Raw genomic sequence first — 26,192 nt, forward strand, 5'->3', positions numbered from 1 at the left:
CGACATGGAGAAGAGCAGCGAGACCAACGGCTACCTCGACGGCACCCAGGCAGAGCCTGAGGCCGGGCCCCGCACGCCCGAGACGGCGGCTAGGAAATCGCGGCGCTGCGTTGACTTTTTTCGGCGCCAGGCGCTGGTACTGCTCACTGTGTCGGGGGTGATAGTGGGCGCTGGTATGGGCGCGGCGCTGCGCGGGCTGCAGCTCACCCGCACTCAGGTCTTCTACCTGGCCTTCCCCGGCGAGATGCTACTCCGCATGCTGCGCATGATCATCCTGCCGCTGGTGGTTTGCAGCCTGGTGTCGGGCGCCGCCTCCCTGGACGCCAGCTCCCTCGGGCGTCTGGGCGGCATAGCGGTCGCCTACTTCGGCCTCACCACGCTGAGCGCCTCTGCGCTCGCGGTCGCTTTGGCGTTCATCATCAAGCCAGGGGCGGGCGCGCAGACCCTCCAGTCCGGCAGCCTGGGGTTGGAGGACTCGGGGTCTCCTCCGGTCTCCAAAGAGACGGTGGACTCTTTCCTCGACTTACTAAGGTAATGCTCTCCACCCAGCCAAAGGCTCGGAGGGAGACGCCTCGTGCACTCATCTCACCTAGAGTTAATTCAGCTACTGTTGGCCTTTAACGTTAAAATATAAAAATTAAGTCCGGGCTGCATGCTGGCCACACCTTTAAAGACTGGAGCCACAGCTTTCTGCTGGAACCAGTTTTCCGTTAGGTGGGGGTGTTAGTCTGCCTCCCCACTGTGCTCTACTTAGACGTGGGCTGCTCTCACTATTTTTATTTAATTATTCCCATCATGACTCGAAAATCTTCATTTTTCTCCCCTACTGTATCCCAAAGCGTCTATCTAGCACAATGAATGACTTTTGCCTGTAGAACCATCCAGCTTTCAGTCTGGGGCTTCATTTGGGCTGTGAAGAAAGTTGGCAGTCTTCTGCAGAATTGTGGATATGTCCAATAATAATAAGCCTGGAGTTAGTTATATGGGGCACGTCGCCCTGATGCATGACTGTTTTTGGGCAGTCACTTGGGACAGGTTCTGACTCGGTCAGGACCACTGCCTAGCACTGTTTCTTTGTAGGAAGTGTGAGTTCTGCGGTGTTGAGAGACAAGTCTTCACTTGGGTTTGCTTGTTTTTTCACTGGGAAGTTGTATTTCATCCTCTGAGATGATACAGTTAGTTTCTAGAGCTTCTCCTCTCAGTTTCTACACTAAGTTTCCAAAGTTCACACACGGGGAAACAGCAGCAGGCAGGCGTTGCTAATCCAACCGGGTTCATTTGAGTAAGGAGTCCAGCTGGCTCCCCTTCCAGCTTTCTATGTCTTAGTGGTATGTTTTGTCTTGAGTCACTGGGCAAAGCTCCTCATTGCTGAGGTGGTGAAAACCAGAAAACTCTGGGCCAGTGACTTGCCTTTCTCCTGTTTCCATGTCTTCATTTGGAAAATGTGACAACTGTCTGCCACTTAAGAAAGAGATTGTTCATCTAAAACAAATTTAAAAACCTGTGACATGGATTTTAGAAAAAAAAAATCTGATGAGGACGAAAAAAAATTCTTGTAAACAGAGCAAGTGGAGAAAGCCTACAGGGGCTTCAATGGGATTGTAGCTGTGGTTCCTGCCAGGCAGCTTGGTAGTCTAAGAGTTTTAAGTTTTGAGAAATAACTGTAGATGGGTTTAGAGGAAGAGACCTATTGAAGCACAGAGCACCTTTGGCTTGTTATATCCGGTCAGCTCCCTCAGGGAGTTCCAAGATTCTTCTTTTGGAGTGATCTGTTGCCCAGGGTGTTCATCTGGTCATCTCTTGGTAACTCACAGGAACTAACCAGAAATTGGGGGCTTCCAGAGTGAAATACACTTCGTTGTCATCATGCAGAGAAAGGACGTACTACTGTTCTACAGCTGTGGTCTTAGCCCCAAGCCCTTCAGCTCCTGCTTTCCAAGTGAATGTGACCCAGTGTCATGGCCTAAGGGCCAATGTAGGTGTAACTTCTCAGTGACAAGGGACACTCCTGTCACATCTGTTTGGAAGTGCTCTCTCTGGCCTGCTAGGGTGTAGTAGTATTTTCTAAGGCTTCTCCCAACTAGCTTCACTTGATCTGCAGCTCATAGGTAAAGGCAGGGCAGTTGGTACAATCCTGCTTCCAACCTAGGAAACTGAGACAAAGATTAGGAATGAGAAGGTTTAGGACACTCAGGAGGCAGAAGCCAGAGCATCTCCAGTTTGAGACCAGCCTGGGCTACTTGTAAAATCTTAACCAAGGATGGAGTTTATAGTTCAGTGGTAGAGTGCTTGCCTGGCATGCTTAAGGCCCTGAGTTTAACCCGCACCACCAGGGATGGGGCGGAATTAGGAGAACAATGGGTCTTCAGCCTCATGGTTCATGGCTGTTTGCCTTGCTCATTCCCCAGGGCAACATGTATAATAATGGTATTACATGGCTATCTAATGCCACTATCTCAGGAATGTTTGCTGTGAGCAAAAGAGGAACTAAGAAGAGAATTACCTTTCAGCCAGGTCTGTGCCCACTCCTTCCAACCAGGCATTTGGATGAAGCACTAACTTAAAGGAACATATGCCTGTATCTGCTCAGATTTGGGTTGATTCCAGTAGCTTGACAGGAAACAGGCCCAAGCCACCTGGAAATGCTTCCTGGACCTAGGGAGTCTCTAGATAACTTTTCCCCTTTATTTTCATTTTTTTTTTTAAAGACAAGTTTTCACACTCTGGCCCTGGCTGTCTTTGAACTCACTCCATAGCTCAGGCTGGCCTCAAGCTTGAAAACACACGCATGCATACTGTTATCGACATCACCAGCAGTTCAAGTATCCCATCCCAGCCCTTCCTCAGCTTCCATCTTTATAGGGGGTGCCAAGATCTGAAAGGAGAAATCTTTGTTAACTAGCTCTGAGACAATAAACACCAGGGCTAATAAATCCTTAGCAGATATGCATACCATGCTTTATCCTGTCCTGGACTCTTTGAAGTTCCTACAGACTTAGTAAAGGAGTTTTGAACTTAAATAAAAGGAAATACTTCTAAAGCAACAGCAACAAAAAAAGAGCAAAAGTTCACTATTTTATATTCTTATATAGAATGGGGAAATGCGTACCACCCTTGACAATAGATCAGAAGGACAAGCAGTACCAGACGTGTACAGAAGAAACGTTTTGAAGTTCTCCACTCTGAGCTCTGGATCTGAAGCACCCCAGCTGAACTCTCCATTTGCCAGTCCAGATGTGCCTCACACCTGTTCTCCTGTTTAAGTGAGATATCCAAGCTTTGCACTGTACTGTCAAGGATTATCCATTCACAGAGTGACAGAGTCTCTGGATTGAATAGTATGCATCTACATACATACACTCCCCGGCCCACATACACAAATCACAGCAAGTTACAACAAATACTGATTTAAATGTGGTACACGATGGCTTCTAAAGTGCTGGTAAAGCCAACAAATTGATTTTGTAGCCAGCTCATGTGTGAGACACTTTGGTCTTATGTGTAAACTGTTCTGTAACTCAAGGTAGATTGGGATTAAACAACAGAAAGAAGAGATAGATGGGAAGCTGGATAAGATGCAGAGTCCCGGGGTTAGAAACACAGCTGGGCATGATGGCGCACACCTGTAACTCCAGCTAGTAGAGACAGGAGGATTGGCTACAGGAAACTGTATCTCAAAAAACAAACAAACAAACAAAAACCCCACAACACTACTGTGCTCAGGGAGACCTAGTATGTCTAGAGATGAGTCCAGAAAGACTATTTGGTATTTCAGGTTCTGAGTCTCAGAACTGCATGTATATACTTATCACCAGTCATGTGTAGTTATTTAAATGAAATGAGGGCCAGGGATAAAGCTCATTTGGTAGAGGGTTTGCCTAGAATGTACAAAGCCCAGGGTTTGACCCCAGCACTGCATAAAGGGGATATAGTAGCATTTACTTGCCTGTGATCCTTGCCCTTGGAAGGAGCAAAAGTTCTAGGCCATCCTTAGCTACATAGTCAAGACTAGCCTAGGATACATGAGATTCCATCTCAAAATAGAATAATAAATTTGCTTTAAAAGTAAGTAAAATTTCATTTCCTCAGTTGCATTGTTAACTGATTGCCAATGTCTAGGTGTTTCCAGGTTATTGTTTAATTCCTCTTAGTGTTTAATTCCTCTTATTTGAGGAATTAAAATAAAGGGTTATACTGATCTACAAAGAAGCAAGGAAACTATTCAAAAGCCAAGTGATAGTACCAATCAGAAGGAAAACAGCAGGCCCAATGAATGAGCTTACTCAAGGGCTCCAGTTACTATTTGAGACTTCCTTTGATAGGATTCAAGAGAAAGAAGAGGGGCCTGAAAAGACAGCTCAGCAGGTCAGAGCACATACTGAACTCCTGAAGAGTACAATTTTGGTTCCCAGCATTCATATAGTAGCCTCCACCATCCATAACTCCTGGTTTATGGGATCCAATATCCTCTTCTAGCCTCCTCAGGCAGCAGGCACACATACATACAGACAAAACACCTCTGCATGTAAAATATATTAATAAATAAAACAGGAGTTTGGTTGCTAAGGTGCATGGCATGGGTGGTTCTGTTTTAACTAACAGTCTTTTGATTGACATTAATGATAGGGGCTGTTAGGAATAATGCTATGTAAATCTTTGTTCCCTGTGCTTATTCTTTTTCTATTTTAATTTTAATCATATGCCTTCCCAATTAAGCATAGGTATAAGATGGTTAAGTAGTTTTTTCCCCTAAAAATTCATGCCGAGGAAACAGTTTGTCTTATGCTCATGTATACAAATTAGTCCTGGAGAGATTGGCCCTCTTACCCTCTTACAGGATATATTGAGAATATATCTGAATAGACGTGTTTGTGTTTGAATTTCATTGAGGGGAGGAGAAGCTTAGTCCATTGTTTGTAGTGGAATGTGACACATTGTAGCTTGATGCAGGTGGAGAAGGACTTAGGTTGCTGGCAGATTGCCAGGTACATTGTTCAGAAGAGTATGTGTACGTGGGATATGCAGGTAAAGAGCCTAGGTTATCGAATGCATTATTATAGATGGAAATGTACGTAGCCCAAATAAAATGGAATCCCAGGTTGCAAAGCTATGCTTGTCTGCTTCCGAAAGTGTCCGGTAGCCACAGTCACAATTAGGCAACACACATACAAATACTTACTGGACAGAGCTGGTCCATGTAAAGCTTACAAAGGGAAGGAGATCATGACTCTGGGCCTTGGGAAGGTGAAAAACCACCTTCAGAATCCTTTTCAGCTCAGTGTCCTCTATGTTGAAAGCCCATGGAGTTGGGAAAGTGCCTACAGACAAAGCTTAGAAAGAGCGAAACTGCTTGCCTGGCAAGCAGCTGTCGCTGGAGCACACGTGTGCTCGGGCTAAGATAAGTATCTGTTGGAAACCAAAGGAGAGTCAAAGAATCCTGCTTTCCCTTGCAGCCTAGGCTCAGTTCCTGGGAATCAGCCAGAGGGAGGCCCTCCAGCCCTTGGTGTGTAGCAGCCAGGGCACAGAATGAAAGAAGTAGGTTTTAGGTGAGTCCTAAATGGACTCTTAGGGGGTGATGGGACTAGAAGAGCCTGGCTGGGGAAGTCAATCACAGCAATCAGTGTTCTTAGGAGTCTATCTTGCCCCGCCCTAAAGCTCTTCCACTGTTTCTTGTCTGCTGTGGTGTAAATTGCTCCACTGTGCCTTTTGGGCCGTGAAACACTGAACCTTAGGGAACCTTGGAATCAGTAAATAATTCCTCCCTTCAAGTTGTTCTCTCATAGACACAGCCTCGAGGAAGCAACCACATCTCCCAAGGGCTTGAGATCTGTGCTATCAGTAAGACTTAGGCCATCCTATGGAGTGTGTGTATTCTTTCACTGTAAAATCTTCTCTGCAGTTGTCACTGTGCCTTTTTGTCTTTGTTTGACTACATTTGGGGTCAACCCAGAATGACCTTTCTGATGCTCTACCACTACCTCCCGAACACTAGGATTACAGGCCTTTATTTCTTTGTTTGACTGTTTAAACATTTTTAAGGTACAGTTTATATGCAGTGGCAAGCATACAGTTTCGTGAACTTAACTTTCGTAGCCACCACCAAAATCAACACACTGAATAAAGTTGTCCTCACTAGCTCATGTGTTCTCAGTGTTTTCCATCTTTTACCTTGGCCTTGGACAGCTGACTGGTTTTTTTTTGTTTTGTTTTGTTTTTTGTTTTTTGTTTTTTTAAAGAACCATTAGTTTTATTTTCCAGAGTGTTCTATCAGTGCATTTATTCATTATGTATTTACTTTGGCTTCTTTTGCTCAGGACGGTGCTGTTGTGATGCTTGGTGCCATTGTGTTTATCAGTTGGTTCCTTTTACTGCCAACTGGTGCTCTGCTGTATTGATTTACCACAGTCTGCTCATTCATCTGTGAGGGACATGGTGCTTGGGCCTTTGTGAATGATGCTGTCATGCAGACACATCCTCCTGCAGATACATGTTTCCATCTCTCTGGCAGATAGCTAGGCATAGAAGTGCTGAGCCATGGTGAATGTATTTAAACATTATCATGGACTGCCAAAGTACACTATGGTCTCTTGAACTTTACCTTTTTTCTTTTTGGGGGGGAGGAGGAGTCAGAAGTTGTCCTTTTGCCTGTGGTATTGTCTGTACCCCTTTGTTTTTGTCGAATCTCATTGGTCGTCTTAAAATGAACTCTGTCAGGATCCATTCTGGATGAGATGGTACAGAGTTAGGGCTCACAATTAAGAGAGTAGGCAGGGAAGAGGATTTAAACCAAGGCTTGTACTCCTTGTAAGAGAGTATTTCTAAGCTGTGAGTAAAAGGCTGCTCACACCCTAGGGAAGCAGCTAACCCTGAAGGTAAGAAAGTATTTGCAGAGCAAATTATTCCCTGTGGGAAAGATTTTCCTAGTTAGGGTTTCTATTGCTGTGATGAAACACCATGCCCAAAGCATCTTGTGGAGGAAAGAGTTTATTTGGTTTACACTTCCAAATCCCTGTTCATCATCGAAGGAAGTCAGGACAGGAACTCAAATAGGGCAGGAACCTAAACAGGCAGGAACCTGGAGGCTGGAGCTAATGAAGAGGCCATGGAGGAGTTTCCTAGACCAACAGCGAAGGATTGACACCACTCACAATGGGCTGGGTCCTTCCCTATCAACTGCTAAATAAGAAAATGCCCTACAGCAGGATCTTAGGAAAATGTTTTCTCAACTGAGGTTTCCTCCTTTCAGATGACTCTAGCTCAGGGGTTCTCAACCTTCCTAATGCTGAGACCCTTTAATACAGTTCCTCATGTTGTGATGACCCCCAACCATAAAATTATTTTATTGGTACTTCATAATTGTAATCTTGCTACTGTTATGAATCATAATATAAACACCTATGGTTTCCAATGGTCTTAGGTGACCCCTGTGAAAGGTTGAGAATAACGGGACTAGCTTTTCTAGGTTGGCAGTTTCCATAACTTCCCTGTCCTCACAGAAAAAGAATCCTTTGGCCAGCAGGGCCTGGGAACTGAGAATTGGCACATAGTAGGAAGAGACAGGGAAGGCTGGCATAGACTCTCTTACTGCTCCTGAGGAGACTAGCAAACAGAAGCAGATGCCAGTCCTAGTCACAGGATGGAGATGGGATAGGATAGTTTTGTAATGGAAAGAAGGCTAATGTATTGCTCTTCACAGATACACCAAGACTACCCAATTTAAGTTGCTAGTTTCTTCCAAAAAAAAAAAAAAATGGGGTTTTATGTAAGCCAGGCCAGTCTTAAACTCATGATATAGCCAAGGATGACTTTGACCTACTGAACCTCCTGCCTCCACCTCCAAGGGCTTGGTTAATAGGAATGTGCCTGGTTTAAATGGTGCTGGGGACCAAATCCAGCTCATACCTGCTATCAACTGAGCTATACCCCTGGTCCACATCTGCTTGTTTAAAGAAAATATGCCCATGATAAGAATTTATCACAATTTTCAACAGTAATTCAGCCAAGAGTCACCATTTTTCTGCTCTTGTGTAGGTGTGTACTTGCTGGTTGTTCTTAAGGATTCAGAAAGCAATTCAGGTTTCATAGACCAGTATGTTTGGGGAGGCTGCAAATGCTGGCTGCCCTCTGGAAGCACAGTGAGAGTTCTAAAGAAGTTTTGGGTTTGATTTTCATCTCATTCCTGCTGTTGGGTTGTATGTTAGCTATCTAGTACCACATAACAAATGACTGCAGTATAGCAGCTTAGGCCCCCATATAATTGCAGAGATCTGTGAGGCAAGAATCTTGACATTCAGTTTCCATCTGTTAGAGGACTGCCCTCAAGGCATCAGCCGGGCTGGGCTCTCACCTGAAGGCTCGTCTAGGGGAGATTTACTTTGGAGGCTGTTGGCAGAATTTAGCTCTTTGAGGTTTGGACTTGGAGCCTTGGTTCCTACTTGGTATTGGCTGGAGGCCACCCTCAGTTCCTTGTCAGGTGGGGCTTTCCAGAATAGCTGTTTTCTTTATCCAAGTATCTGAGCCCAGACTGTCAGGAGAGCGTGTAAACAAGATGGGAAGCTCCAGTGTTGGGTAACCAAATTGTGGAAGGAATGACCCACTAATTTTGGAGCATTGTACCAATTACAAGCAAGTCATTGACCCCATCACACAAGAATAGGGGATTTATGCAAAACTGAATATCAGGAGGCTATTTTAGGTTGCTCACCACTGGGCTGTAAGCACACCTGCCTATCTCAGAACCATGTTCATTTGCTTGCTAGCTAAACATCCTATCTTAGTTTCTTTTCCTGTTACTGTGATAAAATACCCTAACAAAAGCAACTTACAGGAGACAAGGTTTATTTGGATCATAATTCAAGGTAGAGACCACCAAGACAGGAGGAGCTTGAAGCAGCCAAGGTCATTACATCTACATCAGAAAACAGACTGGTGAACACGTGTGTTAAGCTCACTTTCTCTTTCTATTAATCCAGGACCCAAGCCCAGGGAATGGTTCTACCCACTTTTAGGCTGTGACTTCTCACCTCAGTTAACCAAATTAAGATAATCCCTGAAAGGAAAGGCCAAAGGCTCATCTCACCCCAGCTCGTAGATTCTACCGAGCTGATAATTAACTCACCTTCTCACCTCAACTACCGAAGTGTCTTAGGGTTTCCGTTGCTGTGAAAAGACACCATGACCACTGCAACTCTTATAGAGGAAAACATTTAATTGGGACTGGCTTATAGTTCAGAGCTTTAGTCCATTATCATCATGGCAGGAAGTATGGTGGCATACAAGCAGACATGGAGCTAGAGAAGGAGCTAAGAGTTCTGTATCTTGATCTGCAGGAAGCAAAAGGAGACTGTGTGTCACACTGGGCGTACATAGCTTGAGCATATGAGACCGTAAAGCCTTGGCTGGCTTTTGGGACTCTATTCCTCCTACTGGATTGCTTTGTCCAGCCTTAATACATGGAGAGGTGCTTAGTTTCACTGCAACTTGATATGCCATGCTTTGTTAATACCCATGGGAGACCTACCCCTTCCTGAACAGAAACAGAAGGGGAGTGGGTTGTGGGGAGGGCACAGAAGGGAGGTGGAGGAGGGAATGGGAGGGGAAACTGTGGTTGGGATGTAAAATAAATAATTTAATTTAATTAAAAAGACTTCAAAGCCCGAATCCACAGTGACACACTTCTTCTAACAAGGTCATGCCCACTCCAAACAGACCACACCTTCTAATAGTGCCACTCCCTATGGACTAAAGCATTCAAACACTTGAGTCCCTGGGAACCATTCTACTCACACCACCACAGGAGTGAGAGTTGGTAGAAAAAGCCAGCACCGGGATATGTGTAATGATGACCCTGAGCCTCTCTTCCTTCCAGACTTCTTCCTACTGGAAGTACATAGCTGGAATGTAGTATCTTGTAAATCAAGACCAGCTTCCTAGACAGAGTCTGACTACAAAAAGGATATTCCCAGCACTTGTGGCAGAAACAAGTGGATCTCTGTGAGTTGAAGGCCAGCTTAGTCTATATAGTAAAATGTCTTTAAAAAAGAAAAAAGACATCAATACAATGTATTTGCTTGAATAGATTTTAGACTTAGTTCTTTTGAAAACTCATTCTTTTAATCTGTTTCTGTGCGTGTGTGTTCATGTGCATGCATGAACACTAGAAATCAAAGCCAGGCATCTTCCTTCTCAATCTCCATTTTTTTGATTGTTTGTTATTTGTTTGTTTATTTTTGAGACAGGGTCCTTCTATGTAGCCTTGGCTGTCCTGAAACTTGCTCTGTAGACCTTGAACTCACAGAGATCTACCTGCCTCTGTCTCTCAAGTGCTGGGATCAAAGGTGTGTGCTACAATGCCTGGCTATTCCAGTCTCAGGACCCCCAGATAATCCTGGGTACTATATGGGTGTCTGGGATGAAATTCAGGTCCTCATGCTTGAGCTGCAAGTACTTTACTAACTGAGCCATTTCCCCAACTCCTACTGCCTCTTTTTAAAAATAACAAATGCTTTACCATAACTTTCATCCAAACATAAAATCCATTCTTGTACACATATTTCAAGACATCAAAATGACTTTACTGATTAAAAAAAAAAAAGATAAAAGGAACTAATTACAATAAAATGCGTTTGTTTATTATTTATTTTATGTGTGTTGGTGTATCTGTGCACAACATGTGTGAGTTACAGAAAGTTGTAAACTGCCATGTGGGCACTATGAATTAAAGTCTGGTCCTCTGCAAGAGAAATTCGTGCTCTTAACCTCTAAGCCATCTCTCCAGCCACCTAGAAATGTGTTTACTATATAAATACAGGGCTGTAGAGATGGTCAGTGGTTAAAGTGATTGCTGCATATCGTGAGGACCGAAGTTCAGTTCTCAGCACCCATGGAACAAACCAGGCACCCCACATATGCCTTTAACCCAAGCTCTGAGGAGGAGGAGAGATAGGATTGCTGAGATTCACCTGCACCAGATTCAGCCGCAAGCCTCATCTTACAAAAACACGACGGTGAATGATTGAGGAGGACACCTGACTTCAGCCTCTGGTGTCAGCATGCATGACCACAGTGTACATTCATACACACATGCCGAGTAAGCATGTACAGATACAAATAAGTAAACAAGTCTTTAAAAGATATGTAAATTCTCTAAAACAGAGATTGGATTCTTCTATCTGACTTAGAGTCACTGTTAACTAGACATGCAGACTGATGCTTGAATTTCAGCATAAAGGGAAGGACTTGGATCTTATAATTTGACATTGGTGCTGCAATTTCTTAGCAAGATGAATAATTCTTGGAAACTTTCAAAACAAAACAAACCATTATCCCATAATTTACATAGTAGTTATATTCCTGGAAATTTGAATGTGTGTTCTAATTGTGAAAAGAAAAAACAATCTCTTGGTTGGAGTTAGTCCAGGCTCAGGTAGTTATAAATAAGACTATTGTCATGCTGAACACTGGGGACACTAAGGATTTTGAGAAAGTTAATTATAGAGGATTTTGTTGTACTTGCCAGGGCAAATTTCTGAACCCTCGTACCCTCTCTTCCAAAATCTCCCAGTTCTGTAAATGGATCTCAATTACTGTAACAACAAAATCCATTGTTTGAGCAAGTGTGGTGATACACACCTGTGATTCCAGCACTTGGGAAGTTGAGGAAGGGAGATGGAAGGTTTAAAGTCAGCCTGGACTACACAGTAAACTTTGTTTCAATATTAAATTAAAAAAAAAATCCCTGTGGCTGGAGAGATGGCTCAGCAGTTAGAAGTGTTGCAGAGTGCTTTTGTAGAGGACTAGAGTTCAGTTCCCAGACCCACATCAGATGACTCAACTGTTAACTACAGCTTTACAGGATCCAGTGCCCTTGTTTGACCTCCACGAGTCCCTACACATATACATGCTTGCCTGACAGAATGCTCGAACGCACACAATTAAATAATAAAAGTAAGTTTTTTTGGTTTTTGAGATAGGGTTTCTTTGTGTAGCCCTGGCTGTCCTGGAACTCACTCAGGCTGGCCTCTGACTCACCGAGATCCACCTGCCTCTACCTCCTGAGTGCTGGGATTAAAGGCATGTGCCACCACCACTGTGCCATAAAAGTAAACCTTAAAACAACAAAAACTAGAGCTTGTGGTACACAGAAGTTCAACACCATCTTTGCTCCACAGTGAGTTCAAGGCTGTCTTGGCTACATAACATACTATACATTTTTTAAGAATGAGCTGGGGTTTATCTCAATGGTAGGACACTTGCCTACTATATGCAGAGATTAGTAAACCTCAGTACTAGAGAAAACAAAACAAAAAAACAACTAAAAAAAAAAAAAAGACAAAAAAAACCTACAACCCTGACAAATGCTTTCTTTTTCAACAGAAACCTGTTTCCTTCCAATCTTCTGGTTGCAGCGTTCTCTTCGGTAAGGTTTGATACTTTATCAAATACATGAAACTTTGATTGGAGAACTATATAAATGAATGCCCCAGAGTTTGGTAATGTAGAGTAGGGACAGGTGCTAGTGTAGTCCATCCCCAAACCCTTCTGGAGTGAGGTTTGTTAGGAGAAGTGGGAAGGAGAGCATTAAAAAAAAAAAAAAAAAAAAAGGTACACTATATGTTAGCGTCCCAGTGTGGCTTCCCTGTGAAACCTGGAAAGGAGCTTCATTAGCAGTGAGAGTAGGACAGATGGTAAGGGGGTGCCATGAGGATGAGCAGGGAGGCCACAGGAGCCTCTTCATAGACTTTCCAGGGAAATCCAGAGGGATCTGGTTATAAACAAACATTAGGGTCAGTTTTTATAGATGGATACTTGGAACAAAATTAAAAAATAACAAAACTCTACAATGTAGAAAGGGGCTCAAATCTTTCTACAGCATTTAAAAAATGCCCTCAAAACATTGTTTGGAGAATGTCCTAAACATTGTAGAATTTTTAGAAGTAATATTTTTGTACTGATGTAAATGTTCCAAACAAAAGAAGAAGTGGGGGGGAAATCTTCCCACAGTAACTACATAGAATGACCTCTCATTCACATTTGGGTGTATGTCCTTCAGTGTGTTTCTTTCCTATGAATATATAGACAGTATTTATTTATTTTATGCTGAGTGTATGAGTGTTCTTCTGCATGTATATCTGTGCACCACATGCATGCCTGGTGCCCTCTGAAGGCCAGAAGAGGGCATTGGATCCCTAGGAGTTACAGATGGTTGTGAGCTGCCATCTGGATCCTCTGGAAGAGCAGCTCTAGCCTTTTCTCTAGCCCCTGTGAAAGCAGTTTTTAAACATAATTATGCAAATGCATTGCTCCCATGTATACACATGCAGATATGCATTATGACCTGCTTTTTCTATGACAGCATATTCCGAACATTTTCCCATGTGGGTAGATTTCCTCTCACCTAGAAGTTGGTGGCTGTAAGAATGTAACACACTTTTCTTCCAACTGGCCTTATTGATGGACTTTCAGGTTGTTTATAGATTTCACCTTTTTAAAGCAATGTGGAAAAGAAGCACCTGTAGCCATTCTTCACACAGAAAACAAGTAGATAGGTCTAGGTATTTGATCTGATTGCTTTTTATGAGAAAAAAAACTTTATTACAACAGTTTTTGTTTTGCATATTTTTTTACACATTGAAGAACTGGGCTCCAGCAGAGCCCACTCAGTAGCAGGGACAGAGATGCGGTGTGTCTAGTCAACCAACACCAAGGCCCAGGAGACTTGACCAGCAGACATTGCTTTGCCTTGTGTCCATTCCTCTGGAGATGACAGTTTAAGGCAGATTAGAAACAGATGCCAAAGAGCAGCCATACTTGAGCCATTCTGGAACACAGTGGAGCATAAAAAAAAAAAAAATGAATGAGGGGGAAAAACATGATGGACTTTGGCTTTTGGGAATTTGTGCCAAACTTCTTCAAATAATCTGAAGCATGAGCTGTGGGAGTACCAAACTATCAGCAGGAAATTGTGTACATCTCCTTTAACCTATTGCCCAAGGAACAGATGGAAATTCTGTTCCCTAAATAACCCAAAAGCTTCTTGAAAGGCTTGCTGCCTTGGTGTTAATGTAACTTTTATGCAGGTTTCAGAGTTCAGTGTCAGGCTAGCCAAGTGTAGCCTGCCCAGCACACTTACCGAATACCAGCAGTAGAATGAGACCTCACCATGCCTTTAGTGCCTGGGTCCTTAGACTTGCTCACTGATGATGGGTTTTCTTCCTCTTTATTAGTCTGCAACCAATTACACAGTGGTGACCCATAACACCAGCTCGGGAAACGTGACCTACGAGAAGGTAAGACCCTCCAGAAGATCACAAAAGTATGTGGAAAGCAAACCAGCTTCCTTAATGAAGGATGTCCACAATATGTCTTTTACTTACAGGGGTTGAAAATTGGGATTCTGAATGGAATTTAAAACCTCCAGTTTAGGTTTGCTCCTTACCATCAAGGCCAAATGCCAGAGTCTGGAGCACAGGAATTTTCAGAGGTCTGTAAACTATTTCATAGCACTCCTTCTCTCCTAATGCAATGGGATGGTGACAGCATACACACAGAACTTGGATAAAAAACTAACATGATGTAAGGTGGAAATAAAAATAGCATAATATCTGAGGGGCCCCTGGCAGTAGGACAAGGATCTATCCCTGGTGCATGAGCTAGCTTGTTGGAGCTCATTTCTGTAGTGGGATGCCATGCTCAGCCTTAATGCAGGGGGAGGGGCTTGGTCCTCAACTTGATGTGTCAGGCTTTGTTGAATTCTCATGGAAGGCCTTGCCCTTTGGGAGGAGTTGATGGGGGGTGGGCTGGGGGAGAGATGAGGTGGGTGGGAGAAAAGACTATGGTTGGAATGTAAAATTAAATAATAAAAAATTTAATTAACCCAATATATATTTTACCATATAAATGGACAATTATAGAAGATACAACCAAGTTTTTGTATATTTTCATCTACTTGGAATTAATGAATTTGGATCTAAAAAACAGGGAGGCCTGGTACTGATAAGACTCTATTGTAATCCCAGCACTTAAGAGGCTGAGACACGAGAATCACTGTCAGCTCCAGGATAGCCTAAGCTATGCATGAAGATTCTCTCAAAAATAAAATTAAGTAATAATGATAATAATATGTATGGTGGCATGTGCCTGTAGTTACAGCTACCTGAGGAACTGAGGCAAGAGGATTGCTTGAAACCATCCATGGTGCAGGCCAGCTAGTGCAACATAGTGAAACCCCTATAAATACAATATAGTTTGCATTTATACTATAAATACAATAAAGTTTGTCTGCTGTAGGTCCTACAATCTCAGCCCTCACTAAGGACGATGCTCACCCTAGACAAAACCTTGCCCTTGCAGAGCTCATTCTAGTGCAGGGGACCATAGAACAAATTCATCCACTTAGAGAAAAAAAAAAAGACGGGAGGCAGAGGCAGGCGGATCTCTGTGAGTTCGAGGCCAGCCTGGTCTTCAGAGCGAGTACCAAGATAGGCTCCAAAGCTACACAGAGAAACCCTGTCTCAACCCCCCCCAAAAAAAAAGAAAAGAAAAGAAAAAAGGAAATAGAACACATAAACAGGCAGAGAATGTATATGTATGTGCTAGATAGTGGTGGTGGCTTAGCCTTGCTGAGCGGGGAGTCCTTTCCATAAGATGAAGGGGTACACAGAAGGCAGTCTGGAGAGAGAATGCTTCAGGTGGTGGGAAAAGAGTATGCAAAGGCATACATAACACTACTTGGGGAGCAGCCCTGGCTGTGACTGACAGTGGCTTTCCTGACTTATCAAAGCCAGATTTACTAAGGTGAGTTAAACCCCAGCACACTTTACACCCACTTGCCACAAGCCTCCACAGAAAAGACTCATTTCATTGGTTGCTCCAAGCCAGAAAGTCAGTTCCTTATCTGGAATGACCTGATCTCCAATACCACACCTTGGACTTACAGACATCCTGAAACCAACATTTGACAGTAGATGAATTCCCTGGTTGCAATGATTTTTGACCCTCAGTCCTGGCTAGGGCTCTGGACATGGACAAATGAATGAGTTGGTACTCTCTGATCAGTAGCAGGTGCTTGTCAGGCAACCCACAGGTCCTAGTAGTGTTGACTTCTCCACAGACCACTGAAGCTAGCCATAGAGCTGGCACTGCCATTCAGATTTTTTTTCCTATAGCTCTTTAACCTTGTTTCTTTAATAGGCCAAGTCCAGGATAGAACAGCAGTACTCAGAAATTTATGGTATTACAATAGCATTCTAAGAACATATTCCAGGATGATCTCTAAGTCAATATCCATTATAATAATAACAAGACTGGTAGTCTTATCACTTGAGAGGTGAAGGCAATAAAATTTTGAGTTCCAGGCCTGCTCTAGCTACATAGGGAGACCCTGTATCACAAAGTTAAAAAAAAAAAAAAAAAAAAAAAAAAAAAAAAAAAAACAACCTTTCCTTTACTGTGTATTCCTGGTCTATACTGTGTCTCCTGTCTACACATCTTCAGTATAGTCATCAATTAAGCAAAGACCCTTTGGGAAAAGCCCATGTGAATCCTGAAAATCTCATAAGACTTTTTAGCTAGGAGGTCAGTATAAGAGCCAAACAGCAGATGTCCTGACAATTGGGAGACGACAGTTACAGTCCTTGGGTCTCTGAAGGAACTTTCTAACAGCGAGATTTTCTTTTTTTTCTTTCTTTTTTTTTTGCTGCCCCCCCCCCGTTTGGGGGTTTGTTATTGTTTTTTTTTGTTGTTGTTTGATTGTTCATTTAATTAGTTTAGTTTGGTTTGATTTTTGGTTTTTTCGAGGCAGGGTTTCTCTGTGTAGCTTTGGAGCTTGTTCTAGCACTTACTCTGTAGACCAGGCTGGCTTCCAACTCACAGAGATCTGCCTGCCTCTGCCTCTGCCTCTGCCTCTGCCTCTGCCTCTGCCTCTGCTGCCTCTGCCTCTGCCTCTGCCTCTGCCTCTGCCTCTGCCTCTGCCCCTGCCCTGCCCCTGCCCCTGCCCCTGCCCCTGCCCCCCTGCCCCCCTGCCCCTGCCCCTGCCTTCCAAGTGCTGGGATTAAAGGGGTGCACCACCACCACCTGGCTTGTTTTGGTTTTTGAGACAAGATTTTACTTTTTAGCCCAGGCTAGCCTCAAAACTCCAGTCTCCTGAGTACTGTGATTACAGTTGTGCACTTTCATTCCTGGCTAGTAGGTAAGATTTTTACTGGTTGACTTCATTTATCCTCCAACTCTATCTCCTGTTGTTTTCCACTCTTTTGTTTTTGACTCACTAAAGGTTAAAGGAAATATGAGCATTTGATTATTCTACACATAGTGCTTCAGACACCAAGCAGATCCACTCTAAAGCTGAACGTGAGTCTCTCTTCTGATCTACAGGTCCCCATTGTCACTGATATTGAGGGAATGAACATTTTAGGACTGGTCCTTTTTGCCCTGGTGTTGGGAGTGGCTCTAAAGAAGCTAGGCCCCGAGGGAGAAGAGCTCATCCGGTTCTTCAGTTCCTTCAATGAGGCAACAATGGTGCTGGTGTCATGGATTATGTGGTGAGTGTCACTCTGCCATCTCTCTCCCTCTGTCCCATCAAATCTAGGAAATATTTCAATAATCTAGGTTATCCTGTGTGACCCCTGGCCTCATGCACAGTGTGCAGTCAATGAAATATAGGTCACTCATGGTACAAAACATGATGGGTGGATAGATGAGATGCTTCAGTGGCTAAGAAAATCTGAGTTTGATCTTTGGAACCCACAATGGGAGGAGAAAACAGATACCTAAAAGTTGTCTCCCAACCTCATCTGTACCAAAACTCTCTCTCTCTCTCTCCCTCCCTCTCTCTCTCCCTCCCTCCCTCCCTCCCTCTCTCTCTCCCTCCTCCCTCCCTCTCCCTCTCTCTCTCTCTCTCTCCTCTCTCTCCTCTCTCTCTCCCTCTCTTCCCCCCCTCTCTCTCTCCCTCCCTCCCTCCCTCTCCCTCTCTCTCCCTCTCTCTCCTCTCTCTCTCTCTCTCCCTCTCTCTCTCTCTCTCTCTCTCTCTCTCTCTCTCTCTCTCTCTCTCTCTCTCACACACACACACACACACACACAATGATGATGATGATTTAAATATTTTAGTGATGCTAGGGCAGTCATCTCTCCACTTGTCTGGATCTCCTAGAGAAGTGGTGTCCACATAGTTTCTGTGTGATGTCCACACTGACTCCTTGACTTCTATTACCTCCATCCACGTATGGATTCCCATGTTGACCCATATGTTTGCCATGTCCATTTTGTAGTGTGCTACATGAAAGAAGGTTCTTTCATCTTCAAATGATAACTTTAAGATTCGAGGATGCTTGTTAGTGTGACCTTTTACAACAAAGAGGACAAACTCATCTCACCCTGCTTAGGTAAAACTCGCATTGGTCATTTATGAAAGCTTCTAACTCTAAGTGCTTCTCTGTGTCGTATTAACGGAAGGATGATTGCTCAATAAAAATCATCAGCTTGATTCCTGGCTCAAAGATAATAATCTGAGCATCTACTTCAAAGCAACTTCCCTGAAATGAGGCCAGTCCCAGACCTCATGTCTTCAAAGTTCTTCCAGTATTTCACCTGCCCCAAACACCACTACCATAAATAAATGACATGGGGAGGAAAGGGTTTGTTTTAGCTTACAGTTTCACATCCCAGCCCATCATGGAAGGAAGGCCAGGCAGGAACTCAAGCAGTGCAGGAACCTGGGGGCAGGAACTAATGCAGAGGTCACGGATGGGTGCTGCTAACTTCCTTGTCCTCATGGCTTGCTCAGGCTGCTTTCTTATAGAATCCAGGGCCTGGGGTGGCCAGCCCTAGAGGTCAAAAGTACCTATTTTCATTCTCAAACCCAGCCTCCTTTGAAAATGATATTCTGATATACACTACAACATGGAGGAACCTTAAAGGCATTAGTCTAATGAAACAGGTCACAGAACAAAATGTGTGTTCTGCTTTTGTGTGCCATAGGCTGGTTGGGGTGGAGGGCATGGGAGCCACAGTTCAATGAGAACAGAGCTTCACTCTTGAATGATGGAAACACTCTTGGTCTGGGTGGTGGTGATGGCTGCCCCAGAATTCCAATGTATCAACTCTACGCATAAGGGTGGCTTAAATGCTAAATTGTATGTGTATTTCATCACAAGAAAAGGTAGCTTTCTAAATACTGATATGAAAATACCTTGATAACGTGATGTGGAGTGTATATAAGTAAATTCAGATTTAAATGCATTCCTGCCCATCTAGGTACACAGGGAGGTGGAATGCTTGTCTGAGGAGGCAGCTGGCTTGAGGATGGATCTGGTTCCTCATGAGGGGAAGCATTCTTCTCGAAAATGAGACTTAAAATCCCCAACACTGCTTAGATGTCTCTAAAAAGAAAACTCAAGAAGCCCCCCTCCCCTGGGTGCTCAGGGGCTAAAGTGAGAGATTTCACACTGCTCACCACTCTGTGCCCCTTGAAACCTGAACTGGGAGGCATTATTAAGTATAAATCAAAATTAATAGATTAAAACAATTGTAGGATTATTACTGACTTGATATTAAATTTACAGAACTTACTTTTGTTCTTTGTAGTTTCTAGAATTTATTCCTTTTCTCACAAAAGAAAAAAGAAAAAAAAAAAAGAAACAACAAACTCGCTGTCTGGCAGTGTTCCCAGAACATCATTGTTAATGACTTTTTCCCACGGAATCATGTCTTCAAAACCAAAAAGAATGTAAAACTTCACAGAAGCCCTGGGCTATGTTCCATTCTGTATCACAGCAGTTCTGTGGAATTCTTGTCTTTCTGAGTTCCCAGGACAGGTCTGAGCGAAGCTGAAAGTCAAGTTTGTAGTCTCAAGGCCTTTAATTTGCCATGTAGTTGGTAGCAATCCATCGGTTAGGAACATGTGTAGAGCAGCTATAATGGCACATGCCTATAAACTCAGCACTCAGGAAGTAGAGGCAGGAAGATATCAAGCTCCAGGCTAACCTGGACAATGTAGTGAGATCTTGTCTAAAAGGAAGGAAAGGGGAAGAAGAAGAGAAGAGTAGAAGAGGAAAACTGAAAGAAAGTATGTATATACCAAAAGAAAGCAGTCTACATGTGTGAATGCACTCACCTGTTGAGTGATCATCTTCATTTCACTCAGTCATACAACCTACTTATTTAAAAAAAAAAAAAAGCCCTATCATTTTCTATTTTTAGAGTAACTCTATGCAGAGATGAAAAACCAGTTGAAAGTTCCTGTTTTGGGAGGCCCAGCATCTCCCAGCCCCTCCTCAACACCTCCCTGATGATTGTCTATGCTTATAACCTAGGTACGTACCTATAGGCATCACCTTCCTGATTGGAAGCAAGATTGTGGAAATGAAGGATATCGTCATGCTTGTGACCAGCCTTGGGAAATACATCTTCGCATCTATCCTGGGCCATGTCATTCATGGAGGAATCGTTCTGCCTCTTGTCTATTTTGCTTTTACACGAAAAAACCCGTTCAGATTCCTCCTGGGTCTCCTCACACCATTTGCCACAGCTTTTGCTACCTGTTCCAGGTTAGTGGGCTTGGGAACGACCTTGGCTACTCAGAATCATATGGGCACAGAGCTTGGTAGCTATCCTGGGGACCTTTTGTACTGAGGCAAGATGTGGCTCTTGGCTGAATCCACATGAATAATGGAATAAGTGGATCCTGGAAGTCATGTCTGGATCCTGTGGGGCTTGGTAAAGCCTTGTGTTACACTGGAAACTTTGGAAGAAGTCTGCTGTCCTCCTTCTTGCAAGGGAAGAGGGCCAGAATCTTGCTAGGATGCTGCTGCTGATGTGGCCCTGCCTTGGAAGGACTGTTTTCATGCCTGATTGTTTTGTTCATCTCTAGCTCGGCAACCCTTCCATCTATGATGAAATGCATTGAAGAGAACAATGGTGTAGACAAGAGGATCAGCAGGTTCATCCTCCCCATTGGGGCCACCGTGAACATGGATGGCGCAGCCATCTTCCAGTGTGTGGCCGCAGTGTTCATCGCCCAGCTCAACAATGTGGACCTGAATGCAGGGCAGATTTTCACCATCCTGTGAGCGTTGTTCTTTCCTACATCTCCAGGCCTCGCTTAAACTTTGATTTTTTAAAAAAAAAAAAAAAAAAAAAAAAACTATTTTGTGATTTCCTTTGAAAAACCAATCTCACCATCATTTAGTATCTCATTTCTAAGACAGTGAAAATTCACCACCATCATCCCTCAGTATCTTGGGGCTGTATTAGTTTTCTTGCTGCTGGGACAGAATACCTGACAGAAAGCAACCTAAGGAAGGAAAGCTGTATTTTGGCTTGCGGTTTGAGGGAATACAGTCCATTGTTGTGGCAAGGCTATTTGCTCACATCTAGGTGGATCAGGACACACAGAGAGATGTGTGCTGCCATTCAGCTGGCATTTTCATTTTTCCTTTTTTTATGCAGTCCAGGACTCTCACCTATGGATGGTGCTCCCCAACTTTAGGATGAGTCTTCCCAGTTAACCCTTTCTAGAAATGTCCCCCACAAACACCCCCAGAAGTGTGCCTTGCTAAGGCTCTAGGCGTTTCCCAACTCAAGCAAACTGATCATGCAAACCATCTGTCACAGGAGCGTTGGTCACAGGACCTCCTTTCCCCACAGATAATAGGTAGCTGTAGTAGTTGGTTTTTGCATTGCTATGACAAAATATTTGTCAGAAATAACTTAAAAGACTTAAAACTTAAAAGGCTCATGGCTTAGAGAGATTTTAGTCCATTGTGGTAGAGATGGACCTGTTTACATGGTGACAGACAGGAAGGAAATAGGTCAGGACAGGGGGCAGGTATAACCTTCAAGGCCAATTCCTAGTTAACTTCTTTGGCCAGCCAAGCCCCACCTCCCAAAGACTCCCCAGACTTCAAAGTACAGCCACCAGCTGGGAAACAAGTGTTAAGACATGAGCATGTAGTGGGCATCTCAGGTTCAGACCATATCAGTAGTGTCTTGTCTATAATTTGTACATATTTTCCTCTATACTTCACATCATTTCTAGATGACTTACATACTCAGTATGATGTAAGTGCTTTGTGAGTGGTTGTTAATAGTGCATCATTAAGAAAAAAGAAGAAAATGATCTATAGATGTTGAGCAGCAGCAGTTTGTTTTCACTATTTTTGATCTGTGGTTGTTTTAATTTGTGAACACAGGATGTGAGGTCTGAGTGTACTTGAAAAATGTATCATCTCTCTCTTTTTTTTGGTTTCTCTATAAAATGTATCATCTCTTAAATGCCTAGAGCAGTGGTTATCAACCTGTGGGGCGCAAATGACCCTTTCATAGGAGTCACTTACCCAATATTCTGCATGTCAGATACTTATATTATGATTCATGACACTGACAAAATTACAGTTATGAAGTAGTAATGAAAATAATTTTAAGGTTGGGGACCACCACAACATGAGGAACTGTATTAAGGGTCACAGTGTTAGGAAGGTTGAGAACCACCAACCTAGTGTGTATTTATAAGTCCTGGCTGCAATGCTGTGTGATTCTCTGGGCCCCCTCCATGCTATGTGCTCATGGCTGACTTTGCTTTGCTGTACCCTAGAGTGACTGCCACTGCATCCAGTGTTGGAGCAGCAGGCGTACCAGCTGGGGGAGTCCTCACCATTGCCATTATCCTAGAGGCCATTGGATTGTCCACAGATTACCTCTCTCTGATCCTGGCTGTGGACTGGATTGTGTAAGTATCTGATACCAAGAATCTGGGAATAAAGAAAGTCTATCCAGACCCCTGGGAACTTGATACTTCACTAGGCCTATAGCTCGCAGAAGCTTAAAACCATCTCTGCTTTGGACAGAGTCTATAGTTAAGCTGGCAAAACCAGATTTAGAACTATAAGAAGTCAACAGTTGCTAGGAGGTGGTGGCACATGTCTTTAATCCCAGCACTTGGGAGGCATAGGCAGGCGGATCTCTGTGAGTTCAAGGCCAGCCTGGACTACAGAGCGAGTTCCAGGACAGTCTCCAAAGCTACATAGAGAAGCCTTGTCTCAAAAACAACAAAAGAAGAAGAAGTCAACAGTATAATAGTTAAGAGCCCGTGAACATCCATGAATGGCATTAGACATGACCATTCAGAACTTGCTTGCAGTATTCAGTAGGTGCAATGGGCTATGCAGGTGATAGCAGAGCGGAGTAATAGTGATCAGAGCAGTGGTTGGCCCTGGCCTGCAAATATTCAAGGAATGGTTTCTATGCAAGGAGAGCATGCAAAACACCTTGTGATTGTACTCAGGAGATGTTAGGTAAGCAGATGACCACGCTGCTGACCCAGGGGTTCCTTACAGACAAGAGTGTCTGGATATTGATGGCTTGAGCCTTGTGATAACTTTGGCAGGTATAAATCTACTGTTCTATAGAAAAGTTGACTAAGGTAGTGATACTGAAAGAGCAGAGGTCAACCGAGGCCTTGAACCCAGGCCCTTCTGCATTACCTGCTCTTTTAATTAAAGTAGAAGCCATGCCAGTTGTGGTGAGGACTGTACAGTGCACACAGCATGGAGCAGGTGGGACAGCATTTAGTAAACGCTAGTGAGGAGGACAGTCCTGCTGGTCTGGTCACAGCCAGACTGAGAGAAGATAACTTCAGGTACCTGGCACTCAGTCTGCAATGGTACTTGGAAATGGTAATCTTTCCAACTTAAAATAACTGTGCTGAGTTCTGAGGGCTCTTCATGGAAATAGGGTGAAATGTCCAATAGAGACTCCTATGTTCCACACTCCTCATCAGAGGAAGCTTCATCCCTGAGCTGGGCAAGAACAGAGCGATGGTAGAGATCACCTGTCTTGTCCTTCCAGCTGCCTCCTGTATCTGGAGATTGTATGTAAGAGCTGCTCACCTGGGGAGGGAAATAGCACCCTGCTGGATGCCCAGCAGAGTTCTGTGGGTGCACAAACCATGTGCAGTGGGACCAGTTCTCCAGTGCCTTGGGGAGGATCCCCATTGTCCTGTCTTCAGAATAGCCTGTTACGGGACCTTCTCAGAGCTCTAATGACTGGAGTAGATGTCAAGCTAACATGTGCTAAGTAGGCTGTGGGAAATCCGGTGTTGTTTTCTATGACATGCTTGCCCATAACTGTGAAATGCAGATACTGTTGGCATCAAGGACTGAAGTGGGATTGAAGTTGTAGTGTACTGTAACACTGAGGGGAAGAAAAATTAACACAGAACCATGTATGCTCTCTTCTCCCAAATGCATGCAGTGCTCTCTGTAGCTGGGCCCATGACGTGTAACAGAACTGTGTGGGAAGATGGCTGGAAGGAATTAGATTGCATTGCTCATATCAACTCCCAGAGCTGTGAATTATACACAAGTGATTTGTCTGCTGCCTTCAACTTCTCTCGATATTTCCCACAGCGAGAGTCTGTTACTTTTCCTAGAGTAAATACTGCTCACAAGAAAAGCAATTTAGAGCAGATCTGTTAGTGGTGTGCCCTCCAGGTGCACAGCCACATCCAGCAGGGCTCCAGAGATTGCCCTGATGAGGGCACTGAGGAAATGAAGAAAGGACAGACAGGCACAGCAAGGCAGGGATGGAGAAGCCACAGCACCCAGTTAGATTCAGTTGATCAGGAAGGCAAGGTTATTGCAAACTGCTGAATCAGGAATGCAGAGTTCATGGTACACAGCTGAATAGGAAGCAAGTTTAACTAATCTCAGTAGGAACAGTCTCTAAGAGAACCGACTCCAGGCCGTAAGTGTGGGTGTGGGTGTGGGTGTGTTGCACTACAGTGTATGTTTTGTGTGTGTGTGTGTGTGTGTGGTGTGCTACAGTGTATATTTTCTGTATATACTGTCAACAACCTCACATGGACCAGGGGAAGGCCTTGCCATCCTTTCTGAGGCCTCACGTGCAGAAGGCTTTTCCACTCCCATGGTCTGAGGCATTGGAGTCTTTGACATGGCTGTGCCCATGTCAGACGATACACATTCACTCAGGACTTCATTCACTCCCTACAACGTCCCTGTGGCCACCAGTCTGTTTGTGATAGGGTCCCCCACCTGATGACTCTGGGTATAACACGCGTCCTTTTTCTTTCCTGTTCCCATCAGGGACCGGACTACCACTGTGGTGAATGTGGAAGGGGATGCCCTGGGAGCCGGAATCCTCAACCATCTGAATCAGAAGGCAATGAAGAAAGGCGAGCAGGAGCTGCAGGAAGTGAAGGTGGAAGCCATTCCCAATTGCAAATCTGAGGAGGAGACATCACCTCTGGTGACACACCAGAATCCATCAGGCTCTCTGGTCACTGCTCCAGAACTGGAATCCAAGGAGTCGGTGCTGTGATGGGGCTGGGTCTTGGCCCAGCCTGCTAGTTACCAGCAACCCACCCTGGTAGCCTGCCGCATCATTTAGAAATGGGCATGGCCCTCACAGACTTTTCGTCTCCCAAACAATGCTTTGGCCCAGTCACCAATTTGAGGTGATCCCTCAGCACAGGCACTGGGCTCCCGGGCCAGGAATGATGACTGAGGACTAGAACACTCTGACATTTGCCTTGATCCACCTCTCAATGGAGCTGTAGATACAACTTGACTATTTGGAAACCCCCTTGAGCTGCCAGGCCTGGGGGGATTCCAGGTTCTTGGAGGCCTGGAGGTAAAGGTCAGGGGAATGCAGATGTATTCTTCTTTGTTGTCCCCAGCTAACTTTGCATCTGGTGCTTTCTGGGCAAACCAGAGCGGTTTATAATTGTCATTCACACTGTCTCATCAACAGTAGGCATTGAAGAAGTTCCCAGATTCTTAGACTGGGCTGAATCTGATGAGCCGGCACTCAAGTTGAAGAATTGTACTCTACCTGTCTGGGTGGCTTCCAAGGGACCAGAGGTGCTGCCCGGTGTCAAGTAAGATTTACTCCAGGTGGGAATAAGCCCTTCCAATTCTGAGGTCGGGAAAGACAAGGGAGCACCCTAATTAGAACAAGACAGGATTGTTCCCATTCGAGACCCAGTGCCCTCTTCTGCCTCCTTCTGAGGCTGGGGCCTCTGCCAGCACGTCCTCTCTATTTCCATTCTGGTTTGGCAACGGGCCCTAAGACCTCTTTCTCTGAGAGGGGCGATGTGGTCACTGCATTGCTGGCCTATATTGGCTGGTCAGTGTATTACTACAGTTTGACTGAGTCCTCCCTAAAGTGCTGCAGAGCAG

The 26,192-nt window shown here is 44.2% G+C and overlaps 1 protein-coding gene across 1 annotated transcript; it reads left to right on the forward strand.

Annotated features, from left to right (window-relative positions):
- The first annotated feature begins 4 nt into the window (after nt 1-4).
- On the forward strand, nt 5-25,332 carry Slc1a4 (solute carrier family 1 member 4). Its single transcript, NM_001246782.1, is given in 8 exon segments — nt 5-531; nt 12,376-12,418; nt 14,226-14,288; nt 17,374-17,540; nt 20,310-20,543; nt 20,867-21,061; nt 22,589-22,723; nt 25,098-25,332. Coding segments are annotated over 8 exon segments (1,599 nt in total).
- Nucleotides 25,333-26,192: the final 860 nt, after the last annotated feature.

Source organism: Cricetulus griseus (genome assembly GCF_003668045.3).
Source record: "Cricetulus griseus strain 17A/GY chromosome 1 unlocalized genomic scaffold, alternate assembly CriGri-PICRH-1.0 chr1_1, whole genome shotgun sequence".
NCBI classification, from domain to species: Eukaryota; Metazoa; Chordata; class Mammalia; order Rodentia; family Cricetidae; genus Cricetulus; species Cricetulus griseus.